Source organism: Biomphalaria glabrata, chromosome 9, assembly GCF_947242115.1.
Source record: "Biomphalaria glabrata chromosome 9, xgBioGlab47.1, whole genome shotgun sequence".
Taxonomy (NCBI): domain Eukaryota; kingdom Metazoa; phylum Mollusca; class Gastropoda; family Planorbidae; genus Biomphalaria; species Biomphalaria glabrata.
The window spans coordinates 11,171,260-11,189,948 of record NC_074719.1 but is presented as its reverse complement, the minus strand read 5'-3'; the positions used below and the strand labels follow the sequence as shown (position 1 = coordinate 11,189,948).

The following is an 18,689-nucleotide window of genomic DNA, read 5'->3' as shown; positions in this document are numbered from 1 at the left end:
CATAAATGTCTTAATCGAACAAATCATTCCCTTTTTTTTTTTGCGACATTACAATGAATTAAATTAAATCTGTCAAATTAAATTTCACAGTCAGCAATGTAATTATAACCTAATCAAAATTTATAGTAGTTTCTCCTCTTAAACTTACACGCCTAAGTTGAACATGTTTGGTCTATGCAACATCTGATGGGTGGCCATCTGTGATATACGTAGTCTATTATTATGGTAGCAGAGTGTGTACTGTCCCTGTGACTTCTACATAGTCTTCAACATAATACTAGAAAAGTAGTGAAGAATATTAGGTCTACATAGTAGTGAATAAAAGACCGACCCAAGAATGTCTGTATTAAGTGTTGATGTCTATCATCTCTGCTTACAAATCCTGCACGTCCCGCTCTCTGTCTTTGTCATCCTGGGCATACTGACAAACGGTGTGAACATTGTGGTCTTCGTCAAGCAGGGAGTCACGTCTGGAAGCATCACCTGGGCTCTATTCGCCATGTCCGCTACCAGCTTCCTGGCCAGCGTCATCCTTCTGCCGCAGGTCGTGTGCTATTACGCGGAAATGGTGAACGCTGACGTCTACAACGCGTGCTCTTTGATCTCCACGGCAACGATCTTCCTTCACTTTATATGGAACAAGGTCACGTGCTTCTTCACTGTCTATATCAGCGTGGAGAGAGCTATATGCGTGGTACGCCCACTGCACGTGCAGACCTACATGAAGCTACAGTACAAAGTTTTGATTGTCCTCAGTCTGTGCGTCGTTACCACCTTGGCTTACGTCGGGTATTCAGCTACGCTGAAAATAGCTTGGGTCCCGAGTCGAGTGTGGAACGGGACAATGGTGTTCCTGTTGTCGCAAACAGACTCCAGCCCTCTGTTCTACCTGTTAAACTTCATATTCAACTCCTTGGTCGTAACCAACGTAGCCATTGTTACCATCGCGACATCAGCCGTTGTCATGGTGATGCGGCTCAACGCCACGCGCAGGTGGAGGGAATCCGTATCACACACCGCCAGACCTGCTCATCCCCGTAAAGGATCCAAACCCAAACCTTCGTGTAAATTGTCGTCCAAAAACGTCGAGCTCTGTCGTACTGTGGTGGTCATCACCTTGTTTTACCTGGCCTGTCTGCTGTGCAGTCACCTGCCAGTGATGACCTTCTTGGTCATGCCCGGGGTCTCGTTCGACGGGGAGAATAAGATGTTGCTGGACGTCATTCTGACCATCAGGTTTGACCTGGACGCCCTCTACTCGTCTCTCAACATATTCTTCTATTTAAAGCTCAGCTCCAACTACAGAGAGATCTTCTTCTCACTATTTAACTCTCCAAAATCGGGTGTACATTGACGTCGATTAAAGAGAAAACAATTCTTGTTCACATCAAGCTAGGACAGCGGTTCTCAACCTTTTAACCTCGGCGACCCCTTTTTTACAATCCCCCACTCTGTCGCGACCCCCAACCACACAGCAATAGAAGAGTAGACAAAAACAATCCATATTTTTCGATGGTCTTAGGCGACCCCTGGCAAATCGTCAATCGACCCCCAAGAGGGTCGCGACCCACAGGTTGAGAACCCCTTAGCTAGGAGAATCTTTTCATTCTCAACAAATTTGATAAATGCCAACGTTACGGTCGTAGCGCAGCATGGCGTGAATGACAAATGGTGCGAATGTGGGTGATGTCATTGTAAGTGTGGATTTTTTTTTTTGTCTTTTTTTTTTTTTTTAAGTGGCTAGTAGTGTATTGTGTGTGTGACTGTATGGATTGACCATATGACCTTCATTGTGCATGGATGAGTGAACAGCGAAGAAAGTGTTCAAGCCAGGACTGTGTGGAACTGGGTCAGAAGACTACAGGATGCTGGAAAAAAGAAGACGAATACAAAACTAATAAAACAATGTGTTCATTTAGACTGTTCTTGTTTTTAGTGTGTCAGGTTTGAATGGAAGGAATGTTAAAAAAAAACTAGAAGCCGGAAAAAACATGGATATGAACAGAGTTTCCAATGTTATGATAACATTCTTTATAAGAATATGAAAGTGTTTCTAAAAATATCAAGGACCTGAGAGTGTGATAGAGATAGAGCCGTGAGCTCTCTAACTATTGAATAGTCACAATTTTGAAAAATACTAAAATTATAGACACTACAGGACTCAAGAGTAAAAAGTACATCTATCTATCTATACATATAATTCTCTTCTTCGCTCAAGAGTTTGGACGAGAAGAAGAAGTATAGGAAAGATCCCTCTATTATTTCTGCGGATAGAGTTATCCCACGAACTTTACGAGCCTTAAGTGTAGTAAAGTCATACAGTATATCATGAACATTTTATTTCCTACGTAGATCACGCTCAATAATAACAACCTATAATTGTTACACTCTGTCTACGAGAATTGTTGACCTCAAGTAATTCTTCGTTAGTATGAGGCGCGAGAAGTTTCTTTAACCAGATTACATAATTACGGGATAATGCCGTTGTTTTTTTTTTATCGCGCGTAGGATTGGCATTTTCCATATTAAATGACACACCAAAATGACAATTTTTGTCTATATATTTCAGGAGATTTGTATGAGTTTTATAAAGATTTTAATAATATCCGGATATTTCCAGGACTTTTTCGTATATTTTGCAATTTCAGGAGATTTCAAGGAGCTCCTGAAAAATCGACAGGAGGCCGCGGGAAATCTGTTATAAGTTAAACAATGGTTTAACTTAATAATTTATACACTTAGAATTTGTGCGGGTCCTATGAAAGTGCGGAGCTCACTGCGGTCACTTAAGGCCGTCCCTGCAAATAGCGGCGTATGATACGCCGCCGGTCGACTAGTTTGCAATAATACAATATAATAATTATAGAACACAACTCTGATGTAAAACTTTAAAAAATACAGACAATAACAGAACTATAGCTTAATGAAACAGAAAGACTCAAATATGATACTAGGCCTATAGTTCTTATTCCATAACTCGTACAAGTGCACATTGTAACGGTTTAACCGTAAACTATACATAATGTATTGTGTATGATTTTACTCATGTGCCGTTAGAGAATAGAACGAGTTGGCTGAATACGCAAAGAACACCAACGACTTAATAGAATCAAGAGTTTAAGTCTCAAGTTAACATGCAAAAGTTCTCCTAAAAGACCTTGCAATCTATAGAGCAAATGATGTAAAGGTCATCTGTTTATGTGGCCCACGGTTAACGAGGGTGTCATGTGGCCAGCACAACTACAGACGGCATTTACTTTTCTCCAACTAATGCCAGGCACAGCTTTGTGGACTCAGAGACGCCCTACAGCTCCAGAAATTTTAAATCCCAATCTTCGCCACGATTCGAACCTGGGACCTCGGATCGAAAACGAAGCGCTTTTACCACTCAGCCACCGCGCGTATGGCTTGGCTAACGCATAGTGTGTAATAATTATATCTGTTTTCTTGATCATTAATTTAATTTAGTAAGGGCTGGCTTAACTTGTATACTTCTTTTGGTACAGGACTACCCTTGGAAAAGGGACGTCACTCTTAATTATAAGTATAGAACTTTCCAAAACATATAGATCTACTGAAGCCATAGACTATATATCTATACATAGTCTATGACTGAAGCAGAAACATGCCAACTAAAAATATAACACAATTTTGTACATCGACGATTGATTGAAATGGTTGACGCGAGCTTAACAATAATAAGAGCAACTCTTATAAGAAAGTTCGGGGATGGGGTAGAAAGAAGACTTTTGTAATGGCGAACAATGAGAGAAACAAAACCAAAACTAGTTGTGTGTGTGTGTGTAAGTGTCTGTGAATGGAGACGGGTGAGGGGAGCTGAAAATAAACAAATCTGCCTCTGAGTGACATGCAAGACATGAGAAGATAAAGACAAATCTGCCTCTGAGTGACATGCAAGACATGAGAAGATAAAGACAAATCTGCCTCTGAGTGACATGCAAGACATGAGAAGATAAAGACAAATCTGCCTCTGAGTGACATGCAAGACATGAGAAGATAAAGACAAGCGGACGTGTTTCGAATTGTTCTCTTTTAATGTGTGTGTGTGAAAGAGAGATAGAGAGAGACAGACAGACAGAGAAATAACAAAATTATTTGTCATTCCTAGTTTCTTGTTTCTTTGTTGCTGACTCCTACAACTGGGCTACAACCTAAAAGTTTGAGAATGTCATGTAAATTATTTTAAATACTGTGAAAACCTATTGCTAATACATTTTGGGACTCTACGGCCATTGACTAAAGTCCTGTTTCTCCACTAAACTTTAGACTTTGGACTAAAAGATTAAAATCCACCACAGGTTTATTTACATCTGGTGCTGTTGTTGTTGCTGCAGACTATGGCCGAGACCCTTAATAAAAAGCTTTATCTTATTAAGTGCTGTTTAATGAAAGCAACAAACGTTTCTATGATAACAGACTTATATACTTAAAATAGTCCCATACAAAATTAAATAGTCATAGATCGTTTCTTTTTAAAAACCGTTTAAAACAATATATTTATATTAAGCACATTGCAATGTTATTACAACAGTAGAAATACCTGCTAAGGGAGATAATTCCTTTTTTTTTTAAATAAAAAAATCAAGATCCCCGAATCATTAGTTATGTACCTTTATTCTTAAACAAACACACACCTGAATAAATAGAAATAAAAAGTGAATGAATAAAATAAATTAATTTCACTGCGTTGCTGTCATGTCCTTACAAAAATAATAAAACATATTGTATAGAAAAAAATAACAGTAAGAAATAATAATTTAATACCTTAAAATGTGAGAATGCAGTAGCTAACTAATGCTGCATAGGCCTATATTACTGGTATATCATAGACCTCTATACAATATGATAATTATAGTTTCTAGCTCATTGATACCTCTATAGTTACAGCTTGTCAATTTCTGAAATACTAGGAATAGTAGGAAATACTAATTATTGCGTTATAAACCAGATATTGTGCAGGAGGTCAGGTCAGATGGAGGCATGATGTATTAAAGAAATAAAAGAAAAGAATCAGCATGCGTCACAACATCCAAGTCATTTGAATGTACAGAATTGAGATAAAGCGGTGAGACATGCTGGGTAGTCTTGTATAGAGACTCCAAGTACGTATCGACATGTTGGTCAAAATATGTAGACCCATACACTGTGCCTTTATTGTGTGCCTTTATTATTGTGTATTAAACAATATTGATGCAAATCAAAGTTCTCCTTTCAGACCTTGTGATCTATCGGGCAGATGATGTAAAGGTCATCTGTTTCTGTTTCTGTAACGAGGGTGTCACGTGGCCAGCACAACGACCAACCGCCTTTACTTTTACCCAATTCTACTGTTGACCCATTAGAGGTGGGTGGACTCAGGGGCGTCCAAAGATCCCAAAATTAAAAATCCCAGTCTCAACAAGAATTGGAACCCGGTAGCTCTTGTTCGGAAGCCCACGCTTTACCTGTCAGCCACAGCGACTCGTAAATAAGATTTGAGTACATTGAATTTTCTTTCGGCCGGAACCGAATGCATGCATAAAGATGAATTCTAAAGATCGAAATCTTTCTTATATTTCCTAAGACGTTATTTGTTTCTGAATGAGCTGCCCGGTATGTTGTTTGTTTTTTTCAGTTCGTCTATCTACGCATATCCTCTCTGAGGGCATTTTCTGACCATCGACTTACATCATACGTTTCCTGAAATCCAAGGCAGGAGTACAGATAAAAAAATAAATAAAATGAAGGGGCGAAAGAGAGATTACAAGAGAGCCTTGCACATCATCGGGTCTCACACACCTTCATCGGACCTCACGCATGGTCGTCAGTCCTCATGCTTATCATTGGGTCTCACACACCTTCATCGGACCTCACGCACGGTCGTCAGTCCTCATGCATATTCATCGGGTTTCACATATTTAATCTCCACTCGTGGCCTTCTAGGTAAAATATATATATATATTATCTATCTCAATGTTTCCCAAACTTTTTCTTTATCGGAACACTTCGCACGTTCCGTTTATTTAGCGGAATACTTTGCGTATTTTTTTTAGAAAAATTAATTCTCATCGTAGTTAATTATTCCAGTAGTTCGTGGAACACTTATTCAGGCCTCGAGGAACACTAGGGTTCCATGGAACACCTATTCAGGCCTCGAGGAACACTAGGGTTCCGTGGAACACAGTTGGGGAAACACTGATCTAGTTGTTAAAAAAATAACTTAATACATTGAGTATATTACAACCAAATTAAAAAAAAAAACTAAAACAAACAAACAGAAAACTGTTGAATGACTTCTATGAACCTAAGGCCTTCTAAATACCGTAATATTAAAATTATACTTTGGACATTTATTTGTAAGTAAAGAAGAAACGAGGTCACAGTTGTATACACTGTGGGGAGGTGGGTGAATTTGAATAACTACCGGTACTTATTAATTGTTGTTTATAATTATGTTAGAGTTATATGCATACTAAATATATTTTTTTCTCTTTAACAAAAAGTAAACATTTCTTTTTTTTTGTAAATGTAGTAATTAGTATGACAAAACTTATTTAGCTTAGCAATACATTTGTAAAAAAAAAAATGTTGACAAAAAATCTAAAACCATCTGCATAAATGTGTTGAAAATATGGTACGTAGCTATCTCCCTTATTAAATAGCCTCCCGTGTTTGTAACTATTAATAATGAATAGTTGTAAAAATGGTATTTTTATTTTAAAAAAAACTGCTTGCATAGCTGATTTTAAAAATTAGATTTTTGGCTTTTAGAAAAGAAAAAAAAGTAGCATTGCATCAGAACTTTGAAAGGTCTAAAGTCTAAAATACCGGTATCATGATGTCGGATTTTCATTATCTTTTCTAGTTTACGACATCTAAACGGGACGGACAGACAACATAAAACTAATAGCGTCTATTCCACTTTCGGGGGCCGTTAAAAAAGTTAAGGCGAAAATAATATATATATAAAAAAAGCAAAAGCTAAAAGCACTTCCGATCGTTCATGGTGTTTGCTTGTATTATCTTTGTATTTATCTTTATGCAAGATCTAGATTTCCGTGACGTCACTGTCACAACCATGACTCTTAAAATAGATAGCACATCTATAACGCGCATTTAGTTAAGAAACTGATGAAAGAAGATAATATATTCACTCTGTCATAGTATCCCGCGATAGCTCAGTTGGTAGAGCGGAGGACTGTAGAGGTGTGCAAGCAATCCTTAGGTCACTTGTTCGAATCCGGTTCGCGGGAATTTTTTTTATATATATATTTAGCTAACGTTACAAGTTATACAATAATATGCCTACGTTATTGATACTATAAAGCCTAAACCATATTTGTTGTGTAATCTATGCCTAGATTTAAGGCTAAATTTGCTTTCGCTTGTTGATACGCTGGCAATATACAAAAAATGATAAATTATTTACGTTCAAATCTCATTAGTTCATTACTAGGCCGATATATTTTGATAATTATTATTAAACACTTATTTACATTTAGATCCTCACGTGCCGTTCGGCGCATTGGGAGGCAAGCTTTCTCACTGGCGATATATGAAGCCTCTTCCCAGGAGGTGTCCTCTGCTCTGAGGTCCTTAATGAATGTGAGGCGCCAAGTTATACGAGGTCGTTCCTTTTTGCTCTTTTCTTGTGTCGGCCTCCATGTCATTGCAACTCTTGGGATTCGTTCTGTCATGTGATTAAACCTCATTCAACGTTCGGTCTTCGACCTCATTAAGTGGTCTAGTCCCAGTTCGACATAAGTTGTTTTGTTATCTCCGTAAGTGACTCCTAAGATCCTCCTGAGCCAGTAGTTTTGCTGAGCCACATTTAGCCTTTTCTCGACTATGTTCCCATTTGTGGACCAGATTGGGGAGGGGTATCTGGGAGAAGGTTTTCATGCTGCCTTTTCAAATGGCTATTTAAAATCAAAAGGTTGCTAGAGTCTGTATTTGAACTTGAGCTATCACGTCTGCCGCACATGATGGCAAGCCGACGTGTTAGCCACTGAGCTATTCATATTTGATAGAAAGTTTTAGAGTCTAAAAAAAAACGTCTATAGTTGAACATTTTTAGCGAACGAAATTATCAATGTTAAGGACATTATGTTGAAAGAATACTTTATGCTAGATGCGTAGAAATTAGTTTTTGCCAATCTAAAAAGTGTAGGCTACAAAAACCATATATACCGGTATTTTGTAATAACTTAAGGGAGGCAACTAAAGGAGGCAGGGATGTTTATTCACAGGACATCACAAATACATCATAACAACATCTATCTTTAGCACAATCTCTTCACTTCTGCTCTCGACTAAGGCGGAAATCGTTCTTCTTCCTAATGTAAACATCCTTCCTAGTCTGGTTTCTAGAAGTGCGCACCTTCTGCACTAGCCTGGATGGCGGTGCGCATGGCAGAGTTATAACAATATATATATACCGGTATATATATATATATATATATATATATATCATGGCGTAGCCAGGATTTTTTATTATTTATATGTAGTACGTGTGTGTGTACATACTCTTAATTACATTCTGACCCTTTATTCTTTCCAAAGACGATTATTGTGCCCTAGAATAGGTTCTTCCTGGAGTTAGTGGAAAAATTGAAAACTCCCCTCCACCGCCAGGTAGAGGATATGAGGGAGCGCTAGGAGCCAAGCACTTTTTCTGGTATTGAAAGCCAACAAAATGCATATTCTGAGGTATCTACAGTGCATTTTCCTGCTATTTAAAAGTTTTATTTCAAAAACTTAATGTGCTATTCTTACTGACGGAACATTTGCCGTCAAGCTGTTTCCACAAAAATGTCACTGGTAATTTCTGAAGCCTCTTCCCACCTGCTCTGAGGACCTCCATGAAAGTGTGGCGCCAAGTTGTACTAGGATGTCATCGCAACTCTTATTATGCGTAATTCATTTTGTCGGTGAACATGTCCCAAACCTCATGCGACGCTCTTTCAGTCTTACTCTTGTCACGCGACAACCACGATGAGGTGAGATCTGGAATTTCACCAGATTATGTAGAATATTTGTATTACACAAATAACAAACTAGTGTTTAAGAGGGAAGACATATTAGGAACTCCATTTATTACGTAAACACAAGCGGTGTTGCACTGACGCGCTAGTGTGCAAATGTACTTATAATACTATTATGTTACATCTCTCTTCTTTAATTCAGAAAATCTATTTATCAGAATAACTAACAAACTAGTCAACTAAAAAAATCAAATCAGTTCATCACAAATCAAGTCTCTTGGGTTTGTTAACTATTCTGCCTGAGCGTGTTACGTAAGGTTCATGTGGTCTAGATGTGTTGGAAGAAGCAGTGTGTAGTGGCGGCTCTACATCTAGCGTAGTTTGTAATCTTGGACTCTCTAGATATTGTTGTTCTGGTTGTTCTGAGATGTCATCTGGAAAGTCATAATTGTTGTCAAATCTGTTTGCTTTCTGAGAAGACTTTCTGATGTGTTTTCTGTTTCTTCTGTAGACCTTATTTCCACTTTTGACATTATATGATCTAGGCTTAGAATGCTTCGAAACTACTGTTCCTGGTTTCCACTTAGAATTAAGTTGCATTCTGACTGCCGTTCCGTCTTGTAGTGGATTATGACTCTTAACTCCTTTCCTCTTATCAAAATAATGTTTCTGAGACTGTTTCTCGGAGTCAAAGTGTTTCTTCACCATCTTGAGATCTGGTGTCTTAGGTGTGAGTATTTCCTCGCTCGAAGGTAACAAATTTCTGGGTCGGCGTCCCATGAGTAATTGTGCTGGCGACAAATTAATATTACTCAGTGGAGTAGTTCTGTAGTCTAATAGCGACAGAAATTTGTCTTCGCTTTTCTTCCACAGTTTCTTCACTGTCTGAATAGCTCTTTCAGCCTCGCCATTAGAACTCTGAAAATGAGGACTCGACATTTCATGCTCTATTCCGTATGATTTACAGAAGTTCAGGAATTCCCTTGAAGCCAACTGTGGCCCGCTATCTGACCTTAACCTTGTAGGCATGGGCGAAGCCAGGGGGGGGGGGGTTCTTGGGGTTCAAACCCCCCCCCCCGAAATGAAATCCCCCCCTTGGGGGGGATCGGAATTAAGTGACTGATTTTTTGCTTTGATTTTGTTTATTTTAGGTGAGATTTTAATAATAAACCTTCACTTGCCCTAGCACAACCAAAGGGGTTTTGAGTTTAAAACCCCCTACCAGGGGGGGTTCGAGTTTAAAAACCCCTACCAGGGGGGTTCGAGTTTAAAACCCCTACCAGAGCGGTTCGAGTTTAAAACCCCCTACTAGGGGTTTTGAGTTTAAAACCCCCTACCAGGGGTTTTGAGTTTTAAACCCCCTACCTGGGGTTTTTGCAGTTAATATAACTCCCCCTCTTCTATAAAACAAAACAAAAAAAAAATGAAAATGAAAATCCCTTAATTCCAAGAGCACAGTTAAGGAAGATTTTGATTTTAAAACCCCGTCTAAAATTTACGATAAGCCCCCTCTTTAATATAAAAAGAGCTAATTACGCACTCAAAATGTTATGAGCGTAGCTAAATGGGTTTTGACTCAGTTTTGAGTTTAAACCCCACTTCAGTGGGGTTTGAAGGTAAAAAATACCTCTTTTTAATAATAAAAAAAAAGCAAATTATACACTAAAAATGTTATGAGTGTAGTCTATGGGGTTTTGAGTTTAAACTCCCCTCCAGTGGAGTTTGAAGCTGAAAAGCACCTCTTCAATATAAATAAAAATAAATTACTAACTCTAAAATCTATGAGCATAGTCAAAGGGGTTTTGAGTTTAAACCCCCCGCCATCTTCAGTGTAAGAAAAAAAGCAAATTACGCACTCAAAATGCTATGAGCGTTGCCTAAAGGGGTTTTGAGTTTAAACCCCCATTCAGAGGGGTTTGGTGCTAAAAATACATCTTCAATATAAAAAAAAAAAAAGCAAATTACACACTAAAATTATTTGAGCGTAGCCAAGCCAATCAGGGGTTTTAAGTTTCTTCTACAGATGGCTTTTTTTAAAGTTTAAAACCCCTCCAGGTGGTTTTGAGTCTAAGATCCCCCTACAGAGCATTTTGAGGTGGAAAACCCCCAACAGAAGATTTTGACGATAAAACTTTTTTGCGGGACATGTTCTCCGACAAAATGAATTACGCATAAGAAGAGTTGCAATGATAACCTAGTACAACTTGACGCCAATCATTCATGGAGGTCCTCATGGTAGGTGGGAAGAGGCTTCAGACATTACCAGTGACAGATTTTTATGGAAACAGCTTGACGTCAAATGCTCCGAACGGCGTGGGAGGGTCTAAGTCAGTAAGAATAGCACATTAGGTTTTTGAAATAAAACTTTTTAATAGCATTAAAATGGACTGTAGATACCTCAGAATATGCATTTTGTTGGCTTTCAATAAAAGAAATAGTGCTTGGCGGCGGGGCTTCGCCCCGCGATGGGGAACTCCTGGCGCTCCCCCGGACCCCCTTGCTATTAATGGCGGGGAGTCAACAATTTTATGGAAACAGCTTGATGGCAAATGCGCCGAACGACGAGGGAGGGTCTAAGTCAGTAAGAATAGCACATTAGGTTTTTGAAATAAAACTTTTTAATAGCAGGAAAATGCACTGTAGATACCTCAGAATATGCATTTTGTAGGTTTTCAATATCAGAAATAGTGCTTGGCTCCCCCAGACCCCTTTGCTAGTAATGTCGGGGAATCTACAATTTTTTCACTAACTCATGGAAGAACCTATTCTAGGGCACAATAAACGTCTTCCGAAAGAATGAAGGGTCAGAATGTAATAAAGATTATGTACACACACACACACACACACACACATAAATACATATAATTTTTTTTTCGCGCGGGGGGGGGGGGTCGGGGAGGGAAATTCACCCCCCCCCCAAAACCCTCCCCGAAAAAAAATCCTGGCTACGCCCATGCTTGTAGGTATTCCATGGCATGCGAATATACTCTTCATTGCTTCGATGATATCTGATGTGGTTTCCTGTGACAGTTCTTTGACATCAATAAACTTTGAGAAGTAGTCAACTAGAAGAACATACTTTTTACCCTCAAAGTTAAACAGATCACACCCAACCATGCTTTATGGAAGGTCTGGTGTCTTGGTAGGCATTAGCGGTTCTGACACATTTTGATTCTGATGTTCAGCACACCTGCTACAATCCCTAACTGTCACTTCAATGTCTGCATTCATGCCTGGCCAATACATGACTTCTCTGGCTCGCTGCTTACACTTGACTATTCCTAAGTGAGACTTGTGAATCAGATTTAGCATGTATTTACGTAAGCTCGGTGGCATGACTATTCTCAGACCTTTGTATATAATACCATCCGAAGTTGATAACTGGTCTCTTGAATCCCAATATGGTCTGACTTCAATTGGAGTCTCGCTTCTTGTGTCTGGCCAACCAGTCATAATTACTTCCAGAAGCATTGAAAGTTCCTTGCTTGTACAGTCTTTAATCTCACTGTATTTCGAATCACTTACAGAGATCATATGCACTGAATCATCTGTAAATTTACATGTCTGTGTATCAGTATTTGGTAGATGTGCACGAGAAAGTGTATCGGAGATAAACATTTCCTTGCCTTTTCTGTAACAGACTTTCAGATCATACCACTGCAGTCTTATTAGCATCTTCTGTATTCTCATTGGTGCTGACAATAGAGGTTTCTTGAAGATTTGCTCCAGAGGTTTGTGATCATTATAAACTGTTACTTCCTTACCAAATATGTAACAGTGAAATTTGCTTGTACTATACACAATTGAGAGCATTTCCTTCTCAATCTGAGCATATCTTGTTTCTGTATCTGCGAGAGCTCTTGATGCGTATGCAATTATACGGCCTTCCTGGAGTAATACTGCTCCCAGTCCATCTTTACTTGCATCACATTCTATCTCTACGTTATTGTTCACATCATAATATGACAAAACTGGAGGGTTTGTACAAAGATGTTTCAATTCTTCAAAACTCTTGTTTTGTTCATGATTCCATTGAAATTCTACATCTTTTAGAAGCTTTCGTATTGAAGCATCTGCTTGACTTAGATTAGGAATAAATTTTGCTAGGTACTGAATTAAACCTAGAAATCTTCTGATTCCATCTTTGTCTTGAGGAGCTGGCATGTCAATAATTGCCTTTATCTTTGCTGGATCTGGTTCTAAACCTTTCTCTGACAAGATATGACCCATATAAGGTACTCTGTTTTGCCTTATCTTGCACTTGTCATAGATCAGCTTTAGACTTCTGACACCATGTAGAATATTTGTATTACACAAATAACAAACTAGTGTTTAAGAGGGAAGACATATTAGGAACTCCATTTATTACGTAAACACAAGCGGTGTTGCACTGACGCGCTAGTGTGCAAATGTACATATAATACTATTATGTTACAGATTACTTATATACCCTAGACCTACATATAGTCATTTGTGTGAATGCATCTGGTACTTTTAGTATAATTACATGTATTAAAATTATTTTTTTGTATCATGTTTATTTTTCAAGAACCGGTACCGGATCAAGCGAAATATTTAAAATGTCAGCATGTTCTAAAATTTGACCATATGTTGGAGACTGAATTGGAACTCAAGATACTTTTTATTTTATCTACTTAGTACCGGTATTAAACATTTCAATAGCTAAGACTCACTAGATTCAAAGGTTGGTTGATGAAACCTAAGTATGTTGTTTTTTTTAAAACCTTAAATTCACTTGGCCTGAACTAAAATAGTACCGGTACCATGTGTTGGCTACTAAGATTTAGAAGTACTGGTATATTAGAAATGTATAGTAGTAGCATACTGGAACTCACGTTTAATGTTAATACCGGGTAATTTTTTTTGTATCACTAGAAAACTAATAAAAAAGGTTTTTAAAAAAAAACAAAAAAACGGCACACCTAAGTTACAGGCCTACATCTACAAAATATAAAAACAAAAATGTTTGTAACTTCTATTGAGTGTAACTAATAATCCAGTACCCTACTGTGAAATATAAATTGTGTAGTTTTTGTTGTTTTGAACTGCAGAAAACAAACAAATTAATTCAAAAACCTGGAACTAGTGTACAAAATATTTTATTTAAGATCACCTGACCAATATATATATATATGGTAGACATAACATGATTGCAAGAAAATGCTTCCACTTCGTTCACAAGATTTTGTAAACAAGAAAAATAATATCAGATACAAGTGTAACATCAACAAACATTGTATTGGTATTTCCAATTTATAGATACAAGTTAAAGATGTTATCTTATCCATTTGTCTCGAGTGAGATGCACAGAAACCTACCCAGCTGATGACATTTCACAAACCATAAAGGCAAAATATTTTGCCATAGGGAGTAGCTTATAAGACATGCAAAATATTTGTAATGTATATTTGTTGCAATTTTATTTTTAAGTAACTTTCAATAACAAAGAATGAATAGTGAAGCTATCAAAGTCTCCTGGAAACAATGCTGGTCTGTACAATGTGGCTTTAAAAATTTTCTACAGAATCTCTGGAAAACTGGATTAGGCAACAGACTCTCTGAAAGAAATTAAAATGATAATATTATCATACACATTGGACTTGCCACAGTGCATGCAAATAATGTAAGAAAAAAAAAAGTTTCATTGGCATCCATTTAGTAAAATCTCTGAGGCTGCTGTGCTAAGATCTAGAGCTTATTACATATCCTGAAATTAGTATATTAGGGTTAAATATATAAGGTAGACCTATTTTAAACTATTGTATAATCATACTAAGTTATAAACAGCCATGCCAAGGGCATTAATCACGATACAAGACTTTGATTCGATTGCTTCTTTCATTCTAAATTGTTCATGCCTTTTTTTTAAAATACACTTTTTTTAACCAAAAAGGTGGGATAATAATTTCAAATACCGGTATTTAACAAAAATTTCAAATCGAATTAACTGTTGAAAATTAAAATAGGCCTTTTTCCCATCTAAGGTCATAAAGAGAAATACATTTTACATTTTTAATTCAACATGTTACAATTCATTATATCAGCATTATATGATCAATATTGGGCTTACAAAATTATTAACTCATTAGCTACTAAGCCCATACCTAAGAAGCATCTCTCTTAATACTAAGCAAAGGGAGATAACTCCAAAACATCAATAGACTGACTTTACTAAATATATATTAAAAAACATAAAACAACATCTATCAATAACAAAAAATACTTCTAAAAAAAGAGAAATGGATGACCTTTAAAATGATGTATAATTTAAATAGGTTTTACAAGATTAAAACAATGAAAACAACAGGTAAAGACGAAAATTTGTTCGAGTGCCTGATTTTTTGAAGACTGGTGGACCCCCCCTCCCCCCCCCCATCAGATCTGTAATTTTAGGTAACCTTTAGCATTTACCCAAAGACCAGTAATGTTTATAAGTAAGAATTTAGTAGGCCTATACAATAAACATTATGCTTTTATATAAAATCTGTATAAGTCTTGAGTATTTACTGACTTTCACTGGGTGCGCGTGAGGCCCTTAGTTGCCTGAACATGGCATCATGCTGATGTGGTTCTGCATGTGTCTCAGATTTCATGACTTCTAGCATAACAAAGTAAAAGTAATCAAACTCAAACCATTGTCCAAACCAACGTTGTGAACACCCCAGCGTTAAATTCTAATGATTAATGTTTAGATCAATATCAAGTTCATTATTAGCTGTATTTAGTGTATTATTTGCGATAATGGGTCTAAAAATTGAAAGGTCATTGAGAAAATGGCCTGTGCAGCTAAGGAAAATTGAAAAAAAAAAATCAACAAACTTTGAAGGCCCATAGAAACTGAAGTGAAAGACATAAAAACATCTGTTTTTTTTAACGAAATGATCTATATTTCTACTTTTTAAAAAACCAAGCCAGCTACAAATACCACGCGTCACGCAGGAAAACGAGAGCTATGCAAGTCACGCTGTGTGTGTGATGTGGCGGGCGCATTAGTACTGAGGGGGGAAGGGCGCATTAGTAGCTAATGAGTTGATAAAAAATACAGTTAATATGATTAAACTGAAAAAGTGATTTTAATCCAAAGATGTGCTGATTTTTTTCCCCCTAACCCTAATGCCTTTCTATGTTTGGTAACTTAATCTTCACTTGAAGTAATACTTGTCATTCTCTAGAATTACTTTTCAAGCAAGTAGGGAATGGCAAACTTATTTCCTATTAAGCCTGAACATGTTAGGCAATCTGTTTAATTCTCTGGTAACATACAAAGTTTTGTCAACCTAATAAAAAAAATTCAGGAAAAGATTCATGGCACATAGTACTTTTAAGGTTTTGATAACTGACTAAATTCACATAGTAAAAACATGTAAAGTTTTGAAACAAGAAATAATTGTGTTCTTACATTATGAAATGCAGGATGAGCAGAGAACAGAGCAGGAGAGATTTCAGTCATAGCCATTACACTGTGTGGAGGTTTACTCTCTGTGGAAATCAAAAGTCACTTTAAAATATTGAAAAAGTATTCAAGTGTAACAAACACTATCCAGCTGTATTGGAACTGATTGTAAGAGAGGAACAGAAGTAACGTACCATGGCATGAAGAAGTTCAGTAAGTGTAGTTTCTAGTGGTCACTTTGTAGAAGCACAGGACATGTTGCCATGGACCATTCAACAACTTCAGCGTCCAAACAAACAAGATTTCTTTCATGGGTAGACATTGTCTTTCTCAAGAGTTCTATTTAGATTCAGATAAAGTAATCATTTTAGACATTATTTTACAAAATACCACCAAAAAAAATAAAAAATTCATAGCTAATGTCAAACAATTGAAACATTTTTAAAGCTAATTTGTATAAAAATGCATCTAGTACAAGCCAACAATCCCACTCCAACTGTTGCTATTAAACAAATAATTAATTACTATCTTTGTTCATGTTTTTAAAAATTGGCACTCACAAAAAGTTCTAGCTCTATTTTATTAACTATAGTGGGGAAAAAAGAACATAGTGAAATACCTTTGATTTGTAGTTTCCTTTAGTCCTTTGTTGATGTATATGTAACCACTTTTCATTTTGATTAGACTCCTGAACAAGATACTAGCAAGTGCCCTAGTAGCTTTCCTGGTGTAGAAAGTGAACTAGGTAGTCATTTAGTATAGCATTTTCAGATTCATTTGATGTAGCTGTTGAACTAGGTGCTGATGTTTGAAGTAGTCATTTGATGTAGCTGCAGTTCTAAGTAGTCATTTGGTATAGCATTTTCAGATTCATTTGATGTAGCTGTTGAACTAGGTGCTGATGTTTGTAGTCATTTGATGTAGCTGTAGATCTAACTATAAGCATGTTCTAAGTAGTCATTTGGTATAGCATTTTCAGATTCATTTGATGTAGCTGTTGAACTAGGTGCTGATGTTTGAAGTAGTCATTTGGTATAGCATTTTCAGATTCATTTGATGTAGCTGTTGAACTAGGTGCTGATGTTTGAAGTAGTCATTTGATGTAGCTGCAGATCTAAGTATAAGTATGTTCTAAGTAGTCGTTTGATGTAGCAGTTTCAGATTCATTTGATGTAGCTGCAGATCTAAGTATAAGTATGTTCTAAGTAGTCGTTTGATGTAGCAGTTTCAGATTCATTTGATGTAGCTTCTGAACCAAGTATAAGCATGTTCTAAGTAGTTGTTTGATGTAGCAGTTTCAGATTCATTTGATGTAGCTGCTGAACTTGAACATTAAACATGTTTCCTGGTGACATAATCTTCTATGTAGTCCACTTTTGAAAAGGGTTTATGGGTTGATATAACTGGACAAGTTGCTGTGAATTGATTGGGTGGGATAAATTGATGGGTTGATAAGGCTGGAGAAGGTTTATTGGTTGATCAGAGTATGATTATGTGGCACATCAGCATACTTTGGGCCATGGCATGGGTTAATCAAGTTGTAAAGGGTTAAGGATTGAGTGAGGTAGAAAGGGCTAAAGGAAAGATGGAACAAATCTCTAATGATTGATTGAGTTGGTAAGAGTTAATGGAAAGATGGAACAAATCTCTAATGATTGATTTGGAAAGAGTTAATGGAAAGATGGAACAATGAGTTTTGATGGAAAGATGGAACAAATCTCTAATGATTGAGTTGGAAAGAGTCAATGGAAAGATGGAACAATTCTGTAATAATTGAGTTGGAAAGAATTAATGGAAAGATGGAACAATTCTGTAATGCTTGAGTTGGAAAGATGTATGGATTAAGAAGCAAACAACTGAAAGCAACTAGAAGAGAAAATCAGAGGGGTAAGATCAGAGAGCTGGCTGTGGTAAGATCAGAGAGCTGGCTGTGGTAAGATCAGAGAGCTGGCTGTGGTAAGATCAGAGAGCTGGCTGTGGTAAGATCAGAGAGCTGGCTGTGAAAAGATCAGAGAGCTTGCTGTGGTAAGATCAGAGAGCTGGCTGTGAAAAGATCAGAGAGCTTGCTGTGGTAAGATCAGAGAGCTTGCTGAGGTAAGATCAGAGAGCTGGCTGTGGTAAGATACTTGGAAGATGACCAAGTAAATATCTCTGGATAGAGAATGTAAATAAGAAAAAGATATTTCCTGTTCAGGTGAAATGAAATGGTGTCATGAAGTGATGTGACAGAGCATCACTTAAAACATCAGTGCTCTCCAAGCAAGAAGAGTTTGTCAGCAAAGCTTTTGGCA

At 37.1% G+C, this 18,689-nt stretch overlaps 1 protein-coding gene, 1 long non-coding RNA gene and 1 other non-coding gene across 3 annotated transcripts; 2 read left to right on the top strand and 1 right to left on the bottom strand.

The window, feature by feature from the left end:
* The first annotated feature begins 337 nt into the window (after positions 1-337).
* On the top strand, positions 338-1,354 carry LOC106077243 (uncharacterized). Its single transcript, XM_013238008.2, has one exon. It carries the CDS (start codon positions 338-340, stop codon positions 1,352-1,354), a length of 1,017 nt encoding a protein of 338 aa, XP_013093462.2.
* A 5,813-nt stretch (positions 1,355-7,167) lies between these two features.
* Positions 7,168-7,253, top strand: Trnay-gua (transfer RNA tyrosine (anticodon GUA)). Its single transcript is given in 2 exon segments — positions 7,168-7,204; positions 7,218-7,253. It is a non-coding gene; the product is annotated as a tRNA-Tyr (tRNA).
* Positions 7,254-14,137: 6,884 nt separating this feature from the next.
* Positions 14,138-17,237, bottom strand: LOC106077247 (uncharacterized). Its single transcript, XR_001219576.2, has 4 exons — positions 17,018-17,237; positions 16,593-16,737; positions 16,405-16,484; positions 14,138-14,563 (listed from the first exon to the last, which is right to left on the bottom strand). It is a non-coding gene; the product is annotated as an uncharacterized LOC106077247 (long non-coding RNA).
* Between the last annotated feature and the right edge of the window lie 1,452 nt (positions 17,238-18,689).

Coding starts and splice junctions, on each gene's coding strand:
- LOC106077243 (XM_013238008.2), top strand. CDS start 338: ATGTCTGTATTAAGTGTTGATGTCTATCATCTCTGCTTACAAATCCTG.